Source organism: Canis lupus, chromosome 2 (assembly GCF_011100685.1).
Source record: "Canis lupus familiaris isolate Mischka breed German Shepherd chromosome 2, alternate assembly UU_Cfam_GSD_1.0, whole genome shotgun sequence".
In the NCBI taxonomy this organism is placed as follows: domain Eukaryota; kingdom Metazoa; phylum Chordata; class Mammalia; order Carnivora; family Canidae; genus Canis; species Canis lupus.
In genome coordinates, this window is record NC_049223.1 from 69,057,513 (window position 1) to 69,079,887 (window position 22,375).

Below are 22,375 nucleotides of genomic sequence, written 5' to 3' on the forward strand. Positions count from 1 at the left end.
TCTGGTTTCTAGCAGAGCCCGCTGCCAAGGAAAACAGCTGCCATCAATTAGTAAGGCTCCAGCTATGTATCATCTCCAACACAACAACCTTTTAAGATTATACTGATAAAGAGAAAAGCCCAGAAAGAACTTTCTCCAAACTATAACCACCATACTGTGCTGCCAAAGTAATAACACAAACACACAAAAGAAGGGAGGCAGGTTCCTAGGCTTCTGTGTGGGGCTTCAGGCAGCTTTTAAGCAATGCATAACCTTTCTTTTAATTTCAAATATTTATACTGCCTCAATAAGGTTTCTAACAGAGAGAGATTAGGGGAGAAGAGAGAGACTAAGCTGAAGAGGCGTGGCTCCTGCTCCCCCTACAGGCTCCTAATCAACACACTGAGAGCTATTCGTTTGCCTGAGTGCTACACAAGGTCTTAGGAAACAGCCATAAGAAAGGAGGAACAGACCACCGAACTCGGCATTAGACCCAGACTTGAGTTCTGGCTCTGCCACTGCCAGTTACTATACTGTAACTTAGGGCAAGTCATTTTATCTCATGAGGCTCATGAGGCATACGTAGTCTCCTCAAATGTAAAATGGAGATGAGAACAGCACCTATGCCACATGTCTGTGGTGAAGATATAATGAGATGTTATCTGTGGCTCAAGAAGTTGAAAGCCACTTGCCCCAGATCCCATGGGCAGGGTTGGGGTTTGCATGCACATTACTGGAAATCTCTTGAGTTTTCCTCTGTAGCATATGGCCCCTCCTCCTGTAGAGCAGTGGCAGGCCTTGTGGTACATTGGTCAGCGCCAACGATTTTGGAATAAGAATAAAGTTCAAATTCCAGCTGCCACTTAATAGCTGTGTCACTTGGAATACAGACTTAACTTTAACTTTTTTGTTGTTTCTTTTTTAAAATATTTTATTTATTTGAGAGAGAGCAAGTGAGCGAACACAAGCAGGGGGAGCAACAGGCAGAGGGGAGGAAGAAACAGGCTCCCAGCCAAGCAGGGAGCCCACTGTGGGGCTCAATCCCAGGACCCTGGGATCATTACCTAAGCAAAAGACAGACACTTAACCAACTCAGCCACCCAGGTGCCCCAAGACTTAACTTTTTTGAACCTCTGTTTTCAGTAAACTACAAATAATAAATATTTACTTCAAAGGATGCCATGAGGATTAAACAAGATAAGTATTAATTATCAGGCACTTGGCAGTAGCTTCAAGTATTATTCTATCATTTCAGAGAACTCCCAGAATGTTCTGACCGTCTACCAAGTATCCACAGGAGATGAGTCAAAGGTTTGAGAGGAGATTAGACCACAATTCTTTCTTGAAGTCTCCAGTGGAGTAGGAAGAGGGGAACAAAGCTTCCCAGCCCCTATTACCAAGCTGTAGGAAGCACAGCTCGGGGGAGTTGAGAGCTAGCAAATCGCTGGTTTGGCTTATGGCACTATACCTTCCTAATGACAAGATCATGGAAGCCCATCACAGGATATAAGGCCTGGGGAGCCTCACCAGGTTCTGCCCCTGAGGTGTAGAGTCTGGCACATGGCCCCTCCAAGCTTGGCCCAGCTTGGATAAATAAATGAGGGAGGAGAGTAGGAATCTTTTTTACATCGAAATAGCACTTTAGTTTATCAAGCTTTCTGCATCCTTTATCTTGTAACAATAATCTGATAAGGCCAAAATCCAGGAATTATTATTCCCATTTTATAGATGAGAAAACTACAACTCAGAGAAGTAAACTGGGGTGATCAAGGCTCAGGTGACAAAACAGTGTGCTTCCTAACTCAGAGTCTGGCATTATTTCCACTTTCCTCCCTCTCAGAGATGCAGGTTCAAGAGGAGAAAAGAGGAAAACAAGTCCTAGGCTGTAATGTGGACTCCAGCTAGAAAGGAGGACTCAGTGAGGGGAGGAGAGGAAATGGCCTTCCAGACCTCAATCTCCATGCAGAAGCCCTTTCACAAGTTGAACAAAGAAAATCTAGTCCTCCAGCAGGTGGCGTTGGTCTCTTCAGCAACTGGGAGTTGGGAGGGGGAGAGATGGAGTAGGAGAGGTGATGACAGCTTCTGGTCCCCTGACTTCATTGGGGAGAAGTAAAACAGAAGATAAAGGGGAAAAAAAAAAAAAAAAAAAAAACAATTCTGGGTGTGAGCCCCTGCCAGACAAACCAGGAGGGTAATGGGAAAGAAGTCACTACTCAAACTGCTCTCCAGGAAAAACCAATGTCTGGTGACAGCAGCTGGCCCACTCATTTTCTCTTATTCTGCAGCAGGTTAGCAGCAGCCCAGCATGAGAAACACACACACACACACACACACACACACACACACACACAGAACTAGGAAAGGGGAATAACAGCAGGTAACATTTATTAAGTACCTAATTTTCTAGATGCTGAACTGGGCACCTTGCACACATACCTCCTCTACCTTTCACAAAAATGCAGTGGATATAATTATCCCTTATCTCCAGGAAAGAAAATGGAACTTCAAAGAGGCTGACTGAGATGAAGTGACTTGCCCACGTGGTAGAACCTGGATCGGACTCAAGCTGGGCCCAAAGTAGATGTTCATTTTAGCCCGGTCTACATTACAGGTAGCACCTAACTTAGTATCTCCCAATCAAAAGGCACTGATCTTGGCCCAAAATCAATTAAGCAAGCATTTATTCATTTTTATTTATTCTTTTTTTTTAATTTTTATTTACTTATAATAGTCACAGAGAGAGAGAGAGAGAGAGAGGCAGAGACACAGGCAGAGGGAGAAGCAGGCTCCATGCACCGGGAGCCTGACGTGGGATTCGATCCTGGGTCTCCAGGATCGCGCCCTGGGCCAAAGGCAGGCGCTAAACCACTGCGCCACCCAGGGATCCCTGTTTATTCTTAAGAATTACTCTTCAGAGGCAGCCCAGGTGGCTGAACAGTTTAGCAACACCTTCAGCCCGGGGCCTGATCCTGGGGGCCCGGGATGTGTCAGGCTCCCTGCAGGGAGCCTGCTTCTCACTCTGCCTGTGTCTCTGCCTTCCTCTCTCTCTTTCTCTCATGAATAAATAAATAAAATATTTTTTACTCTTCAGAAATGACTGATTCTCAAACTGAGAGGTTCACTGGCGTAAACTTTCGGGAAGTAAAACAGAATGTGATTCCTGGATAGAATTTACCTATAATGTACCAGTTTACCATGGCTTGGAAAGGTAAGACCAGAAGAAAAAGGTTTATCAATCAACTCACAAACATTTAATTTTACTACCTACAAAGCACTTTAGAGAACCACAGTTGCATCCAGTGTTTCTTAGGAGACCAGGAAAACATACCAATTTTTAATAGAATTCAGAGTACCCACTATCCCAGTGAGTAGTGGAGCCTGACACCATTTCTCCAAACCTGAGCCAACCTCATCAAACCAGGGAAAGAGTAACTCCTTGTAACTATATAGTATATTCATTTAACAAATATTTATTGAGTACCTTTTAAGAGCCAGGAATATCTATTAATTAATCTCTCTTAAAATAGTTGAGTGAAGTCAGAAATCAAAAATAATGAGTCTTCAAGAAACCAATTATCTAATCAAAGATAAAAATTAGGGATGCCTGGGTGGCTCAGTGGTTGAGTGTCTGCCTTCAGCTCAGGGCATGATCCCGGGGTTCCAGGATCGAGTCCCACATTAGGCTCCCTGCAAGAAGCCTGCTTCTCCTTCTGCCTATGTCTTTGCCTCTCTCCCTGTGTCTCTCATGAATAAATAAATAAAATCTTTAAAAAAAAATAAAAACTTATTAAGATACTAGGGAGTCAATGGCAGTAATATAAGAAAAGCACAAAAAAACATGCCATTAACACACAGGGAAAAATCCACCATGTCTGAGGAATCTGAGGCTGGCTTCATGAAAGATATGTAAAGCATTATACTTCTGAAGCATGAATATGGCTTTGGCAGGTAGAATGATGGTGGTAGTGCTGATGGAAGAAGAGAAGTGGGGTGGGGGCCTTCCAGCCAGAGGGAAGACAGAACAAGGCAAATTCTTGAAATATCTTTCAGGGAGTGAAAAATCACATTCAGTGTAGCTATTTACTATGCACTGGATCCCATCCTTTCTCTTGTACTAAAAAGCCATGGATCAGAGCCCTTCTCTCCTGTATCCCCTCTTCACTGGCTCACCCCCACCAATAAACAAATAGGCGGTAATAGTTCCCATTGGAAAAAAAAAAAAACCCTCTGAACAACTTTAATCACATTGTCACCCTACTAGTCTACTGAAATAGCTCTTGTCCAAGTTACCAATGACCTCTACGAGGCCAAATCTGTGGTCCTCATTTACTTGATCAAAGAGTCGCATCTTGACACAGTCTATCTTCCATAGAACACACTCCTTCCTAACTTCCACCACATTCTTGTACTTCTCTGCTGACTTCCCTGGCTGTTCCTTTTCAGTCTCCTTTGCTAGGTCGTCCTCACCTCCATAACCTCTATAAGCTGGGACCCTTTGGGGCTCAGGTCCCCCAAGCCCTGCCTTCTCCCTATACTTACTCTCCAGGTGATCTCATATATTTACTTAAATGCCATATGTATGCACTGACTCCCAAATGTGTATCTCTTACCGCTGAACTCCAAACTATACCTCCAACTGCTTACCCTGGGGAGGTGCACATGGATAACTGACAGGCATCTCTATCCCCTCCCACCTCTGCTCCCTTCCAGCTCTCTTTCCTGTCTTCACTTTCTTTCCTTGCCTTCTGACCACCTAGTTTCCACAAAGAGTAATTCTCCCAAAAGAGAATCCAGATCACATCGTCCCTCTGGTCAGACTTCTAAAGACATCCATCTCCCTTTATTTTTTTTTATTTTATTTTTTTCCATCTCCCTTTAATAGGAGGACAGCTGCAGTCCTTGTGTTCTCCAGAAGGCCCTCCATGATCTGGTTTCCCCCTAACTTCCTCTCTTGTTACTCGCTTCACTCCAGCTACTCTGGCCTCCTTACTGTTCCTTAAACACGTCAAGCTCATTCCCAGCATCTGGCTATTATACTTGCTGAAATAATCTCTTTTCACTTATAGAAAGAACTTGCTTCCTCTCTTCCTCCAAATATCCATCCCAATGACGCTTTGAGAAAGGCCTGCCCTCACCATTCTATCTCCCCTCTACTTTCATTCCAGCACTCCATAGCTCTCATAATCAAATTCATTTTTCCCCACAGCACTTATCACTAATTGGCGTATTATTATTATTTTGTATTTGCTTACCAGTTGATTGCCTGTGACCCACATTAGAGTGCAAGTGCCATGAAGATAGGGACTTTACCTGTTTTATTCACTACTGAGTTCACTACCTGCAGTGACTAGAACAGAGCTTGGCACATAAGATGCTCTTTTAATGAATAAGGTTAAAGAAGAGTTGTGTGTAGGAAGGAACTGGTCAAAGAGGATGCTGGGAAGTTGGGAGAGATTGTGGAGAGTTTTCAAGGAACTCAGACTTTATTCCATAGAAGGGGAATTATGCAAGGCTTTTGAGCAGACTACCCTGAACAACTCTGTGTTCTATCAGAACGGGCCCAGGTCTGACAATCTCTCTCTCAGACAGGCACCTGAGGAAGTTCTCTGGACAAGATAATAAAGCCAGCGCTGCAGCCAAGGGATGACATTCCTGTATCTGTCCTTTTATATATATAGTACAGCAGAGAGTAATTATAGTAGCCACATTAGAAGAAAATTATATTCTGGATTAAGTATAGCTATATATCACTATAATTAGTAGGCAGCCCAATCCTCAATGCATGCTTTCTCATAAATAGCACTGATTCAGAAAGATCCATGATGGCATACGATAAGTGAAAGAAGCCAGCAATGTACAGACCACAGACTCAAGGAAGATTACCCAGGGCTTCACTACAAAAATCTCTATTCCTATTTTACCAACCACTTCATATCCCACTTCCATTTTCAACACATAGTTTCTTCTTGTTCTAATTATGCCCAATAAAAATGACTTACAATTTTCAGACACTTGGACAAAAACTGTCATGATATTGAATGGGTATATAGGACCAGACCAAGGCATACTTGATGTCTGGACAATACGTGCATTCTATACATGTATGTTTGATAAAAAGAGGTGGGGGCCTCAGGGCTACGAGGATCCCATGCTCCTGCCTCTGTTCTTTTCATTATTACCTACCAGTAGTAACAGGAGTCAGTCTCTGTCACCCTCCAAATTGAGGGCAGGTCTCAATGAGTGAAGGATCCTAAGGAGCTACAAATGGTAGAGATTACGGACACTATCTCTTCAAAGACAGCTGGTGCAAGCCTATTATGTGCTAGACATTATGTGAAACAGGTGACATCCTTTCTTTGTCCTGGGCCATTTCCTGGGTTCCCAACATGCGTACTACCTTCTCCAGTCTTAGAAGCTTTATATTAGGGGTGCCTGGGTGGCTCAGTCAGTTAAGCATCTTGGTTTCAGCTCAGATCATGATCTCATGGTCCTGGGATTGAGCCCCACATCGGGCTCTGTGCTCAGTGCAGAGTCTGTTTCAGATTATTTCTCCCTCCCCTTCTGGCCTGCCCCGCTTATATACTCTCTCTTTCAGATAAATAAAAATCTTTAAATTACAAAAAAAAAAAAAAAAAGAAGCAGCTTTACATGAGACATTCTCTTCACCAGACTGCAAAAAGAAGTGGGACAATGAAGCAGTCTAATAAAGAATCAGAAGTGGAAACCCAGTAGCCCGTTTCTGACTTTCTGGTTCCAGTTCTTTCTGAGGGGCCCAACCACACTTCATTCCCTGTCGATGGATTTCTATGTGATCTAATAACCCCCTTGGAGTGGATGTCTGTCTTTTCCCCCCCAAGAAATAGATGGGGTGTTCATCTTTCTCCTCATGCTATTAGTTGCTTGAGTGTTATAGGTGTTGTGTATAACCTTTAATTCATGTGACTGGCCTATCACATACATAGGCCTTCCACACACTAGACATTTCTGCTACCCACTAATTTATTTGGCAACATGGACTGCTGAAGGCATTTCCCTTCAGATGAACCTACTCAGTTCCACTTATGGTTCCCAGAGCCAATTAGTTCTGGAACAGGTATCTGAATCTACCTACTCTCACATATCCCAAAACACCCATTTCAAGTACAAGTTCCCATTGGTAAGAAAAACTAATCTCTTGTTGGAATCAAAGATTCAGAGGACAGGTGGAGGAGCATGCGACGCTTGATCTTGGGTCAAGAGTTTGAGCCCCACATTGGTCTCAGAGATTACTTAAGAAATTTTTAAAAATTATTTTACAAAAAAGATTTAGAGGGTAAAAGGAAACAGGAGGATCTTTATTTATGGAATCTTTATTTATGGTTGTGAGCAGAAATAGATCCACAGGAAAAAAAAAATATATCAATAGATAACATCAAATGGTCACTAAGGGTAGCTGGCAACGCAGAAAACTGGCAAAAAGGTGATCATATCATGAGTCCTGATAAATCAAGTACCTACAATGCACAATAGATATGTATGAGGCACTCAATACATATTTGCTAAGTAAATAATTGGAGCACTAAATGAATTAATGGTTTAAGCACAGAAAAGAACACAAGGTTAGCAATCTGAAGCCTGAGTTCTTATTTTAGCTCTATCTCTGGTAGTTGTGTAGCTTTAGGTAAGACCATTTCTCTTCCTCTCCATTTTCCTAATGTGTAAAATAGAATAATAACACCTATTCTGCCTACTGCACAGGAGTGTATACAAGTATATACGAAACAAAATTAAAAAATATGAAGATAGTTTATAAACTGTCAGCACTAAACAAATATAAAGCATAAAAGATCAGAAGGGATTAACAATGAGGAGAAAAGACAATGATGCTAGATGCGATCTTGGTAGAAATGGGATGAGAAAAATCAAGGGAGATGTTTTAAATGTTTCAACTCCCTAGAGCACTTTTCAATCAAAGACAATTCCTGAGTTAGAAGTTCAAATACACAAAGGTACTTTAGGAAATAATAAGGTATGATTATTGCTGCCGTGGCTCATCAGACCATTCCTCTAAGTAAAGAGCAATGGGGAGGTAGGATAACAGGCTGACTAAGCAGCTCAGAAAAAGCCTCATATCTAGCAGACCCTCAGTAATTGTTCTGGTGAAAGGAAATACATATTTCAAAACAGCTTTAGAAATAAAGCAATAATTGGGGCACCTGGGTGGCTCAGTGGTTGAGTGCCTACCTTTGGCTCAGGTCGTGATCCCGGGGCCCTGGGACTGAGTCCCACATCAGGCTCCCCATAGGGAGCCTGCTTCTCCCTCTGCCTATGTTTCTGCCTCTCTCTCTGTGTGTCTCTAATGAATAAATAAATATTTTTTTAAAAATAGAAATAAAACAATAACTAATTGCACCAGATGCATTAAGCAGTGCAAACTAACTAACTAACTAACTAAGAACCAGAAGTGAAATATCCACAGAACTACTTTAGGAATCTGAATCTGAATCTAAAATATTGTTTACTCACTAAAAAGGTTAAAAGAGAATGAACAATCTTCGGAACATATAAATAGAATCGCTGTTAAATATCTAGCTCTATTAAAAAGTCAAATTACCTGTTTGTAGACATGATCCTAAATGCAGAAAATCCTAAAAATTCCATAAAACAATTGTTAGAATTGATAAGTGAATTCAGCAAAATTGCAGGATACAAAATCAACACCCCCAAATCAGTTGCATTTCTATACACTAACAATGAGCAATCCAAAGAGAAAATAAAGAAAATAATTCCACTGACAAAGCATCAAAAAGAATAAACTTAACCAAGGAGGCAAAAAAACCTGTACACTGAACACTACAAAACACTGCTGGTGCCGGTGGCTCAGATGGTTAAGCGTCTGCCTTCAGCTCAGATCATGACCTTGGGGTCCTGGGATGGAGCCCCACATAAAGCTTCCTGCTCAGTGAGGAGGCTGCTTCTCCCTGTGCCTCTGCCCTTCTCCTCAACCTGTGCCCTCTCTCTCGGTCTCTCAAATAAATCTTTAAAAAAAACCAAAACACTAAACCCACAAAGGAAAAAGAAAAAAAAATGTCCAAAAATAATTAAAACAAAACAAACACTGATGGAAGAAACTAAGAAAAACACAAATAAATGGAAAAATATCCATGTTTGTGGACTGGGAGACTAATATAGCTAAGACGTCAATACCACACAAAGTAATCCATAGACCTGAGGCAATCCTATCAAAATCCCAATAGTATTTTTTGTAGAAATTAAAAAATCCATCCTAAAATTCATCTGGAATCTCAAGGGGCCACAAATAGTCAAAATAATCTTGAAAAAGAAGAACAAAGTTAGGGGACTGATATTTTCTGATTCTAAAACTTACTACAAAGGTAGAGTAATCAAAAGAGTGTGGTATGAGCATAAACACAGATGTACAGACCAATGGAATAGACAGCCAGAACTAAACCCTCACATATATCATCATTAAATGATTTCAACAATGCTGCAAGACCAGTAAGTAGGGAAAGGACAGTTCTTTTAAAAAACTGGTACTGGGAAAACTATAGAATCACATGCAAAAAAAAAAAAAAAAAAATGAAGTTGGAGCCACATCATATACAAAAAAAAAAAAAAAAAAAAAAAATTAAAATGGATCAAAGACCTAAATGTACAAGTTAAAACTATAAAGTCAGGGACACCTGGGTGGCTCAATAGCTGAGCGTCTGCCTTTGGCTCAGATCATGATCCCAAAGTCCCAGGATTGAGTCCTGTGTCAGGCTCCCCAGAGGAAGCCTGCTTCTCCCTCTGCCTATGTCTCTGCCTCTCTCTCTGTGTCTCTCATGAATAAATAAATAAACTCTTTAACAAAAAAAAAAAACAAACAAAACTATAAAACTCTTAGAAGAAAACAGAGGGTGAAAGATTCATGACATTAAATTTGACAATGGTTTCTTGAGTATGACATTGAAAGCATAGGAAACAGGAAAAAATAGGTAAGTTGGACTTCAACAAAATTAACATTTTTGTGCATCAAAACACACAATCACAAGAATGTACTTAACACTACTGTGAAAAGCCACTTAAAAGTGGCTAACATGGTAAATTTCAGTGTATTTTTTAAAAATGTAAATCTGGAATAAAAACAGGACACTACGGGGATCCCTGGGTGGCTCAGCGGTTTGGCACCTGCCTTTGGCCCAGGACCCAATCCTGGAGTCCCTAGATCGAGTCCCACGTTGGGCTCTCGGCCTGGAGCCTGCTTCTCCCTCCTCCTGTGTCTCTGACTCACTCTCTCTCTCTCTATCATAAATAAGTAATAAACAACAAACAAACAAATAAATAAATCTTTAAAAAAAAACAAAAAACACAGGACACTATTGGGGCAGCCCAAGTGGCTCAGAGGTTTAGCGCCACCTTCAGCCTTGGGCCTGATCCTGGAGACCCGGAATTGAGTCCCACGTCGGGGTCCCCTGCATGGGGCCTGCTTCTCCCTCTGCCTGTGTCTCTGCCTCCCTCTCTCTGAGTCTCTCATGAATAAATAAAATCTTAAAAAAAAAAAAAAAAAAAAAAAAAACAGGACACTATCAACAGAGTAAGGCAATTCACAGAATGGAAAAAAATATTTGCAAGAAGTCAGGTATCTAATCAAGGATTGGTACCTAGAATATACAGCAAACTTCTTGAACCTAGGGTCTACTCAGACCCAGTCTCTGACCACAAAGCCTCTGTTTTTAAGCATCAGCCCCTCGTAGCTGACATGCACTGGGCTGTACTGTATGTCACCCCGGTGCTCAGAGTTTTATATGCATCCTCATCTTAACAACCTTATGAGGTAGATGCTTATGATTCCTCTTTTACAAATAGGGAAACAGATTCAGAGAAGTTAGTAATTAGACTAAGTTCCACAGTGAGGAGGTGGCTGAGCTGAGATCAGAACCTGGGCAATATGTCTCACAGTCAGGTTCTTAACTCTACTGCCTCCCCAAATCCCTCTGTAACCACCTGACATAATACTATCTAGCACTACATATGAGCATTATAAGATGGTGGCAAAAATGGAAAGATGCTTAAGACAAAGTAAAAAAAATAGGAGAAAAACATACATAGATTTTTATTGCATCTAGGTAAAACTGCATCTGAAAACAGCTGGTAGAAAATACGTGTCCCAACAGTACAGATCCTGGTAAAGTAGTGTGGTTATGGGTTACCTCTCTTTTGTACATTTCAATAACGAGGTTATAAATAGTGGAAACTTTCCTTTTCCCTCTTTAAATCAAGTCCTCAGACCTCTACGAAGAAGGCTCTAGAAACATTAGCATGAAAAGTAAAAGCATGTCCAAGCAATGTGTTCATAAATAAGCAATCCACTGCAGGATGGGTCTGGCACTGCCTCTGGGAGGGTGCTGGTCTAAATCTGGCAATGCTGAAGGTTTGCAGAGGTCTCTGGAAGCAATGCTTGAAGTAGGTAGGGGCTTTTGTAAATTTATATTTCTTTGGTTCACAGGAGAATAGTACCAAACTGAAATAATATCCCCACTATTCTAAATCAGTGTTTTCCACATGCCAATCATTCCTACAATATTGCCACAATTTTATTCCATGTGTTTACAACTGCTAACTTTTTACTTAAAAATTTTTTTAGACTTATGTATATATTTTGAGAAAGAGAGCATGCACAGGGGGAGGGGCAGGAGAGGGAGAAAGAATCTAGAGCAGACTCCCCACTGAGTGAGGAACCTGACACAGGGCTCAGTTCCAGGACCATGAGATCATGACCTGAGCTAAAATCAAGAGTCAATGCATAACTAACTGAGCCACCCAAGCACCTCGTAAAATTTTTCTTAAAATTTGATTTCTTTTTACTTTAAGAAGTTTTACTTAAAAAAAAAAAAGTTTTACTTAAAAGGGAACTTTATAACAACTATAAACAGAAAGCCTGCATCCCATGCTTTAAGTAGAAGGTAATGATAAAAATAAATATATAAAAAAGACAAAACAATGCTTTGGCTAGATATAATTTACTGCCTGCTAAAAGCAGTAGTTGGTGGGGTTAGACAGTTTGTTTTCACAGGAGGCAGTTTGAATTTTATTTTAAGTACAGTGGAAAATCACTGAAGGATTTTAAATAGGAAGACACGTGGTCTGATTGGATTTTAACAACCCTCTCTTGGAAATTTTTTTAAAAATGAGAAAAGACACAGAAGAACTGAACAACTAACTGAACAATACCATCATCCACTTTTACCTAAATAACAATCACCAAACCCTACACCCTAATGGAATCCTTGTGCACTACTGACAGGAGTGTGAAATGATGTAGTCACTATGAAACACAGTACAGTGGTTCCTCAAAAAAAAAAAAAAAAAAAAAAAAAAAAAAAAAAATTCAGAACAGATTTACCACATAACCCTGCAACTCCAATTCTGGGTATATACCCAAAGGAATCGAAAGTAGGTTTTGAAACATTTGTACAACTATGCTCATAATGGCATTAATTACTATAGCCAAAAGGTGGAAGGAACCCAAGGTGAACAAATGAATGGATAAGCAAATGTAGTGTGTGCACATAAAAAACTATTACTCAGTCTCACAAGGGAAAGAAGATACCCATGCAATAACATGGATGACTCCTCAGGACACTTTACGAAGTCAAATAAGCCAGTCACAAAAAGACGAACGTGTTATTCCACTTATAGGAGGTACCTAAGGAGTCTAAATCATAGAGACAGAAAGTCATGTGGAATTGTCTAAAGTTTCTAGACATAAAAGATTCCATTTTCCTTTCCAAACTGACGGACTCTTGAACAGAGACAGAAGCAGGAAGTGCGGGGATCCCTGGATGGCTCAGCGGTTTAGCACCTGCCTTCGGCCCAGGGCATGATCCTGGAGACCTGGGATCGAGTCCCACATCAGACTCCCTGCCTGGAGCCTGCTTCTTCCTCTGTCTGTGTCTCTGCCTCTCTCTCTCTCTCTCTCTCTCTCTCATGAATAAATAAATAAAATCTTTAAAAAAAAAAAAAGCAGGAAGTACTGTACAAGCAGTTGCTCATAACATTTCAATAGAGCAACTGGTATGCGAATCACATGAGGACAGTGAAATTATTACATACCAGTGACAGTTTTACTTGACAGCACTGATAAAATAATCGAGAAGATAGGAATCAGAAGTGGCTCAGCCACTCAGCACCAAACTAGGAGGGTTCTGTCTTCTTTTCATCATCTAACTTATGGAACTACCCCTTTCCTTTTCTCTCAGAAAAAACCCTGGCTTTCCCTAAATGAGTGAGGCAAATCTGTGGTCCCCGAATTACAATTCTGAGATCCCAAATAAAGACCTTTGTTCTTTTTCAGTTTCGCCTCCTTTTCTCAGTTGATGGTAGAATGGTGGTTCCCAGATGCCAGGGAAGGAGAACGAGTAGATAGTGTATAATGGGGACAGCTTCAGTTTTGCAAAATGAAGAATTCTGGAGATGGATGGTGGTGATGATTGCACAACAATCTAAATTCATTTAATGCCAAAGAATTGCACACTTAAAAATGGTTAAGGGGCACTTGGGTGGTGCAGTCGGTTAAGCACCGACTTTTGGTTTCGGCTCAGGTCACAATCTCAGGGTTGTGAGATCAAGCCCCTTATGGGGCTCTGCCCCAGCATAGAGTCTGCTTGATATTCTCTCTCCCTTTGCCCCTCCCATTCATGCGTTTTCTCTCTAAATAAATAAATAAATAAATCTCTACACACACACACACACACACACACACACACACACACAGGTTAAGATGGTGGGTGCCTCGCAGGCTCAGGTGGTCAGGAGTTCAACTCTTGATTTCAGCTCAGGTCCTGATGGGTAGTAAGATCGAGAGCCCTGAATTAGGCTCCAGGCCCAGCAGGGAGTCTGCTTGAGATTCCCTCCTTCTGCCCCTCCCATATACACGCATGCAAGAGCACTCTCTATCTAAAATAAAATAAATATTTAAAAAAAGAATGGAAAAAAAAATAAAAAAAGAATGATTAAGATGGTAGGCACCTGGCTGGCTCAGTTAGAAGAGCACATGACTCCTGATCTTGGGGCCATGAGTTTGAGCCCTACACTGGGTGAACAGATTACTTAATTTATGTTATGGATATTTTACCACAATTTAAAGAAAACAACAGTTACACCAAACCCAAAGCCTATAGATTTTGGCTTGAGTAACTCAGTAAATGATCACCTATTTACTATGAGTAACTCAGTAAATGATCACCTATTTACTAAGATAGGGCAAAATGTGGAAAGAGCAGCTTTGGGTAGAAAAATTAAAAAGTTCTGGGGTGTGTTAAGCTTGATGCAACTTGACAATTAGATGAAGATGTCAAATAGGCAGTTGGATATCTAAATTTGAAGTGTCAAAGAAAAAGTCAGCAATAGAATTACAGATTCGGATAAAAATAAGGATATGAATACTTAATTTGGGGATTATTAGCATGTAAGTAGTATTCAAAACCATAGGACAGGATGAGATTACCTGGAGAGGAGATGGTTAGAGAATAGAAGGGAGTAACAAAACAGCCCTGGAGCACCTCAACATTCAGAGTTAAAGCAGAGGGCAAAAAATCATAATAATGCAGAGAATCAAGCAGTGAGATGAAGGAGATGCTCTAAAAAAAAAAAAAAATCGGATGCCTAGACTCAACCTCAGGAGCTTGGAACTAAGAGGTGAAGGGCAAATAAAATGTCCCAGGGCTAGTTCAACAGTCTGTTGAATAAGAGATGGGAGGGAGTACAACACACAGTAGGGGGAGTGGGAGGAAGGAGAAGAAAAGAATACTTAGATGGTACCACCAGTAAGACTGGGTATGGGATGGTGACTAGATGTGGGATGGAAAGCAGAGGAAAATAAATGACATGCTGGTTTCCTTCTGGCAGGTTATTGTCATTAAAACAAATAATACAAGATAGAAAGATAGAAACAAAGGTCTTGATATTGTTTTTATAGTGGTGTGTGTGTGTGTGTGGAGGAGTGTTGCAGAAGAAAGAATGGTAGTCCTGACAGCCAACATTAGTTAAGCAATTAACTTGTCAGTGTTTTCTATCTATCTTGGGGAATGAGACATCCCCTCACAAGGCACACTGTCATCAAAGACTACAACAACCCTACTTTGAAAATTAAGAAACTGAAGTGAGAAGGGCCCAAAGTGACACAGGTGGTTTGTAGCACAGAGGGCCTCCGAGTCTGATGGACTCTGAGCCAAAGTCTGAGGTACCCGTGGGATACTAGTTAGGGATGTGGGAGTCATCGAGGCAGTTAACATCTTAGGAGGTCACCCAGGGAAAGAATATACAGATCAATAAAGTATTATTCATATACTTGGCTAATTCTTATAATGGTACAATGGGCCTTTTTCTCACCTATAAATGAAGTAATGATTCATTATAGTAATGAAACTATGTGTAAACTGCTTTTCAAGTTTTTGAACACATTATAGTAATGAAGCATTATTTCATTTATAGGGAATGCCCACTGAGGGCAAGGACCTGATCACAATTTTTGTATTCCCACGCTTGTGCTACCTGGAATAAAAAGACCACTCAACAAAAGACTGTTAAAGCACTGAAAAAAAAAAACAAAACAAAATAGAAGCCCAATAACTGGACATTAATAGAAAAATACTACACAATATGAAAATAACCATTTCCTGACCAAACTACAGCATACTTTTCTTCTGTTCCCTCTCTGGGTGGCATGTGGCAAATGCCCTGCCTTTTACTGCACCACAATAATGTCTGTTTTATGAATTGTTCTGTTGTTAGTACTACATAGGACTCCGAGAGACAGGCACTCGTATCCACCCCTGGGCACAGATAAATACTTTCTGGAAAGACAATTTGAAAAAATGTATCAAAAGCCTTAAAGCCCCAACTCAGTAATCTTATTTAGGGATTTATCCAAAGAAAACAGTAAGAAATATGGCAAAAGATTTAGGTTGGAAGTAATAAAAATATCCAACCATAGAAAAATTAGTAAATAAACCATCATACAGCCATAGGGTAGAATATCTTATGTTGTTCTTAAATCAAGTTTTTGAACACTTAAAAATAGAAGATGATTTTGATAAGTATGATGAAAAAAGTAAAATATAAACTAGACCATAGTACGACCATAATTTTGTATCTAAATGGAGATGTAGCTATCTACATATCATTACCTCGAAAAAAGATGGGTACGTACCAAAAGTACTGTAAGAAGTCTCTCTGGTGGAAAGATTACAGGAGATCCTATTATGTATTTCAGGATTCCTAAAATTTCTGCAAAAAGTACATCTTTATTTCAAAACTCAAAAAAATATGGTAAGTAAAAGCAAGATAGCACTCACCTTCTTTCTTTTTCTAGAAGAATTCCTTGTGGGGTCAGGCTTCTCAAATTCTGCTGACTTTGCCTCTTCCTTCTCCTCTTCCTCATCCGGTATCAGAGAATACTTGGTCCCTCCTGGTTGCATAAAACAATCCTTTGCAAAGTGGCCTGCAGAAGAGAGGTAGAAAAGGTAGGGAGGGGAGAAGCAGCCTCTCTTAGCAGGTGGATCTTCCCCAGAGGCTCCTGAGAGGGGCTAGCTGGTTGAGGAAATATTACTGAGTTCATTCAGAGCAGCTGCTGGATTCAGAACAGATTTTCTGTCTCCTCAAGATGGCATTGCCTACTCAACCACAGCCAGACCAGCAGCTGGTCCTAGAGCTGTGGGAAATACTGGCACCACTCTGGAAATGGCAGAAGAAGCAGGCTTGTGCTGCCTTCCATTAGCAATGGGGCTTAGTAATTTTTAAAGATCTGTTTGGAACTCACTCCTGACATCGAAAGGCTGCTCCAGAGAGCAGGATGCTTAGCAGAGGGAGCCAAGTGGCAGGCCAAGCACTACAGGAATATAGCTCTTAGGCAGCTGGCAAGAAGGCAGCATTCACATCCAAGCTAACACACTGAGAGACAGGCAGTCGCCTAGGGGCACTCAACATTCAGACTGTCAGATCTGGCAAGCGCCTTAGAGATCATCAAATCCAACACTGCATGTGCAGAAGATATAAAGGCCCAGAGCAGAGAAGTAGCTCAAGGTCACAAAGAGAGCAGCAGAGCTAAAACTTACCCCAAGTCTCATGCCTCCCTGCTCTGAGCTCTTCCAGCTGCACCAAAACCAACCACCTTCGCTTGACCTTTGCTGACTAGGCCAAAGTCCATCTCTCATTATGCTTCTCTGCCTCATGTGGTACCTGGTAGACATAAGCTGAAGGTAAGAGGACCTCACCCTCCCTGTGCTTTTAGTGCTATCAAGGGGCCATTGAACAGCTGCTACAAAGCTGGTTTTGTCTAAGCTTGCACAGACCCTGTTTCAGGGGCACAGACAATCCCATGAGATCATCAAAAAGCTATGTGTAAACGGCTTTGCAACTCTGAATCCAGAAGCTGGATGATGCCTGGAAGGGGAATACAGCATACAGTTTTCCAAATATTTGGAATGTTCCCACGATTCCCCTGAGGAGGTATTCTTTCAATTTTATTTTTCCCTTCCTCCCTCTACATTAGTGGTTAGTAGAGGCTTAATCCCCACAACATCAATCAGGGCACAAATATGCTACCAACTGTTGTAGAAAAATCAAGAGAGCAGGGTAAATGCAAGGCAAGGGAGGTGTGACAAATTGAGGTCACTCTGAAAATGAGACGCTGGCAATCCCTCTCATGATAGCTCCAACGAGAAGTCAGGCTGAGAGCACTCTTGAACACCTGAGTAAGACCAGAAGAAACCTGAGCAGGCGGCTAGGCTGTGTTCTTTATTACTAAAAGGCTACTGTATTCAGAAGTCTGAAGTTAAAGAGACAAAGAGAAGCAAGAAAGAGTTTAACTTGGATCCTTGAGGAACATATTTCAAAGTCACTTCAGTTTTGCAGAATAGTAATGGTCCTTAGAGATAAAAGTTTTGGAGTGTTAACCATAATCCAACACCCTCACTCCTCCTGACATAGTACATAGGGATCTTGCCCACACAGGACATCAATAGCGAAGAGGGGAAGCGGGGTGACAGTAGAGTATCCAGCATTCAGAAGAGGACACAGAAAGGGAATGAACTCTGCTAAGAGCCAAGCACGAGTTACAGCATGAGTAGGTGAGGCCATCATTTGACTAAAAAGCAGGGTGAGCCACACCCAAACCAGGTGGCCTCCCCCACCTAGTAAAGGTCCATCACAGGGAGGAAGGACTGGCATGGCAGAGGCTTCACCTTACCTTTACAGCCACACTTCTTGCAGGTGGTGTTCAGGACAGCCTCGAGGGTGATCTTCTGCCCAGTGTAATCCTGGAAGGACCGCCGCCGCCTCTCTTCTTGCCTGTAATGAAAAGGATACCAACTGTTGGCCCTCTCAAGAGATATGGCCAGATATACTAGAAGGTAATGCTGTATGCTGGGTTTTTGTTCTGTCTTTGGCAGGTAGAAGGAAAAGCGTCCTGCATGGGGAGACAAACAGTGAAAGCAGCAACTTGAAACACATTATTTCATTCAGGACAGGCTCTGAATTAATAATCATGAATGAGACAACTTCATCTCACCAATGCACAGAGGATGAAGATACAATTACTCCCCTCGCTAAGCCCCCTGTAACCCTGATGAGGTCACACCCAGGTTTAAGAGACCTTCAAAGACTTCCTAGAACATCAAGTCCAAATTCCTCACTTTGGTACTCAAGGCCTTGCAGAGTCTGTCTCTAACCTGCTTCTCCAGCCCCAACCTTACTTGCACGAGATGCTCTAGCCAAACAGGACTAGTTGAGCTTCTCCAAATGGTTCACTGCCTTTGCTTGCACAGTTCCCTCTCTCTGAAATGCTGCTTCCCCTCTTTCCTCCCACCTCACCACCCCCAAACATTTCAAGGCTCAGTTCAGTCACCACCTCTCCTTTTCTACCAAGCCTTCTCCTGAGCCCCTCAGCCAGAATTTGCCTCTTTGTTCACATTCCTGTAGCATTTCTTAAAAATTCTAAACTTATTACTAAAGTATAATATAATATACGTATAGAAAAGTGTTCATAAGCATATAGCTTGATTGGTTTTAACAATTTGTTTTTTAAAGATTTTATTTTTGTGTGTGTGAGAGAGCAAGAGAACAAGCACAAGACAGGGGGAGGGACAAAGGGGAAGCAGATTCCTCCCCTGAGCAGGGAGTCCGATGCAGGACTTGATCCCAGACCCCTGGAATCATGACCTGAGCTGAAGGCAGACTTTTAATCGACCGAGCCACCCAGGCACTGTGGTTTTCATAATTTAGACATACCCAGGAAACCATCACTCAGATAGGAAACAGAACATTGCCAGCATCTCCAAGGCCCCTCTAGTCATCAGGCCTCCCCCAAGGGTAACCACTATGTTGATTTCTAACAACAGAGATTAGTTATATCAGTTTTTGTAAATTATATCAATAGAATCATAGAGTATGAACCTTCTGTGTCTGGCTTCTTTCACTTGTTTGTGAGATCCATCCATACTGTTGTGTAGTTGTGGATCACTGATTGTCACTGCCATAAAATATTTTGCCATTGATCTGAGTAGTTTCTACTATGAACAGTGCCTCTTCTGTGAACTTCCTAGCATGTCTTTCAGTGAACAGATACATATGCATATGGTGGGAAATGCCTAGTTCAAAGTAGGAGTAGAACAGTATACTGGGTTGTAGAGCATTAGCTATCACAGACACTGCTACCAGTTTTCTGTAGTGTGTTTACCAGTTACACTCCTGCCAAAAGCAGAGCCTAAGCACCCCAGCTGTCATGGCTTTTTCTTTGACCTTTACTATAATACACGGTACCTGCACAGAACAGGTACTCAGAAATGTTTGATCAAAGAGTGTCACCCTCGATCACTCTTTTTATCAAACTCAAACAGTAATCTATACACACTGCAGTCCTAGCACATATCACACTTTATTGCCAATACATTCATGTTTCTTTTCTAGATTGTAAGCCCTTTCTACAAGATTTTACTTATATGTGTTTCCCCAGCACCTTAGCCCAAGGCTTGGCAACAGCATCAATAAATGTTTATTGAAATTTCTGTGCTCATGGGGCCCTGGGTGGCTCACTCAGTTGAGCGTCCTTCTCTTGGTTTTAGCTCAGGTCATGATTTCAGGGTCATGGCATCGAGCCCCTCACTGGGCTCCGAGGTCAGCAGGGAGTCTGCTTGATATTCTCTCCCTCTGCCCCTCCCTCCACTCATGCTCTTTTTTCTCTCTCTCAAATCTGTAAAGAAAAAAATTTCTGTGCTCTTGGCTCCAAGTATTTTTCCTTTACCTGAACCTTTTTTTTTTTTTTAAGATTTTTAAATTTATTTATTTGAGCAAGAGAGAGAAACAGGTGCCCCCTTAGCTGAACCTCTTTAACTTTGAATTCTGACTTCATCTAAGCTTTTCCAACTACTTGCCAGGTCTCTATAGAGTCCAGCAGAAACAAATATTTTGTCAAAAAAGCCACATTACCCAGAGAAATGCAGGATGACAACACTGAAGCAGAACAAAGTACCCACCTCATGTTTTTTAGCTAACAGTTTCATAGGATACACTGGTTCGAGAGAAACAGAAAAGAACCAAGATAGTTCATATTCTGTTCCGGTCATTCTTCAGCTCACCCCATCTTCTCTAAAATGATCCCTACCACCACAAGCATTTTGTGTTCCCATAGCATTTTACTCACTGGTCATTTTTTTTTTAATATTTTATTTATTTATTCATGAGAGACACACAGAGAGAGGCAAAGACACAGAGGGAAAAGCAGGCTCCTCGCAGCCCATGTGGGACTTGATCCCCGGACCCAGGATCATGTCCTGAGCTGAAGGCAGACATACAACCACTGAGCCACCCAAGTATCCACTCTCTGATCATTTTGTTAGATTTGTTCACCTTCTGGCTCACCCTCTGTGCCATAAGCAGGCCTCCAAAGATAAAGTCTATGTCTGGGGCACCTGGGTGGCTAAGCTGGTTAGGTGTTCAGCTCAGGTTATGATCTAGGGGTCATGGAATCAAGCTGCACATCAGGTTCCACGCTCAATACAGCATCTGCTTGAGATTCTCCTTCTCCCTCTGCCCCCCACTCCCGCTCACACTCTCTTTCAAATCAATCTTAAAAAATTAATAATAATGTCTTCTTTTTTCTGTATATAAGCAGTAAGCACACTATCCAGCATACTACCAATCATATTCCACAGAATATGATGGAAAAATTCGTTTTTTTTTTTTTTTAAATTCTATAAATTTATGTTTGTATGCTAATATTTAGGTCTAGGGCTACTGACTACTTAAAATGTGGTTAGTGTAACTGAAGAATTAGACTATTTAATTTTCATTTACATTTAAATAACCGTATGCAGCCATATGCAACTTAGTGGCCACCCAGTGGGACAGTACAGACAAGCATATGATTTAAGTCTTGAAAATGCTCCAATCCCCAGGTTTTGCCCAGCATAATCTTACTCAAATGACAAGGGGGTCAGCTGTCTGCTCTGCTAGTCAACAGTACTATACTGTACATTAAAAAATTTTTAGGAGGGTAAATCTCATGTTAGGTGTTCTCACTACAATAAAATAAATTAAAAAAACAGCAAGATCTTAGGGGTATAAATAGGACAAGTCACCAACTCCATGGCTTTCAGATGTCCTCATTTGTGGAGCTGAGTTTCAAATGGCTTAAATTGCAGTTTAAACAAACTCTCATTTTAATCCATTCCAATATTCTGTGGATTCTAACATATGACAAGCCAAATCATAATTCCCACCTAATACTTAACTCAACAAATGTATCACTTGCCTACCCCCTCCCTTTCTGTGCTCACTGCCTTGCTGGTTTAGGCTTCACTACTTTGTATCTAAATAGTAACAAATTTCCTCCTCCAATCCATCTGGCACACATAGTTGAATTAACCTTTCTTTTATTCAGTTCAACTACTTAAGTGGCAAGCACCAGGGCTGCTGATGAGTAAGTGAGTTGAAACAAAGTTCTTCTCAAGGAGCTTACAGTCTAGTAGTGGAGGGAGACATACACATGGCTAATTATGGTGGTGACCCATAAGCACTCTTCTAGGGGCACCTAGGTGGCTCAGTGGTTGAGGGTCTGCCTTTGGCTCAGGTCGTGATCTCAGGGTCCTGGGATCAAGTTCCCCATCAGGCTCCCCACAGGGAGCCTACTTCTCCCTCTGCCTATGTCTCTGCCTCTCTCTCTGCATCTCTCATGAATAAATAAATAAAACCTTTTAAAAAACAAACAAAAACAAAACAAACAAAAACACTCTTCTAAAAGACTACTATGCTGGCTAAAACTACCTGGAAACTGCCTTTCCCTCCTTCCATCTACAGACTTCCTCTAATGCTCTGGGACTGAGGGGATGAAATGTATGACCGATATTGAGGGAAAATG

At 41.3% G+C, this 22,375-nt stretch overlaps 1 protein-coding gene across 5 annotated transcripts in view; it reads right to left on the bottom strand.

Annotated features, from left to right (window-relative positions):
- The window catches only part of ZCCHC17 (zinc finger CCHC-type containing 17), a 62,503-nt gene that overhangs the window by 1,921 nt on the left and 38,207 nt on the right, over window positions 1-22,375 (bottom strand). For 3 of the 5 annotated variants that reach the window (XR_005355897.1, XM_038531313.1, XM_038531316.1), the window contains exons 6-7: window positions 18,209-18,309; window positions 16,317-16,462 (exon numbers count right to left, since the gene is read on the bottom strand). Coding sequence is in view for 4 of the 5 variants with exons in the window: in XM_038531313.1 (XP_038387241.1) it covers window positions 16,317-16,462; window positions 18,209-18,309 (247 nt within the window). In the remaining variant the exon portion in view is untranslated. Of the gene's footprint in view, window positions 1-7,449; window positions 7,473-8,572; window positions 8,607-16,316; window positions 16,463-18,208; window positions 18,310-22,375 lie in introns of those variants that run through there. The other 2 variants (XM_038531315.1, XM_038531314.1) reach the window with 2 other exon arrangements.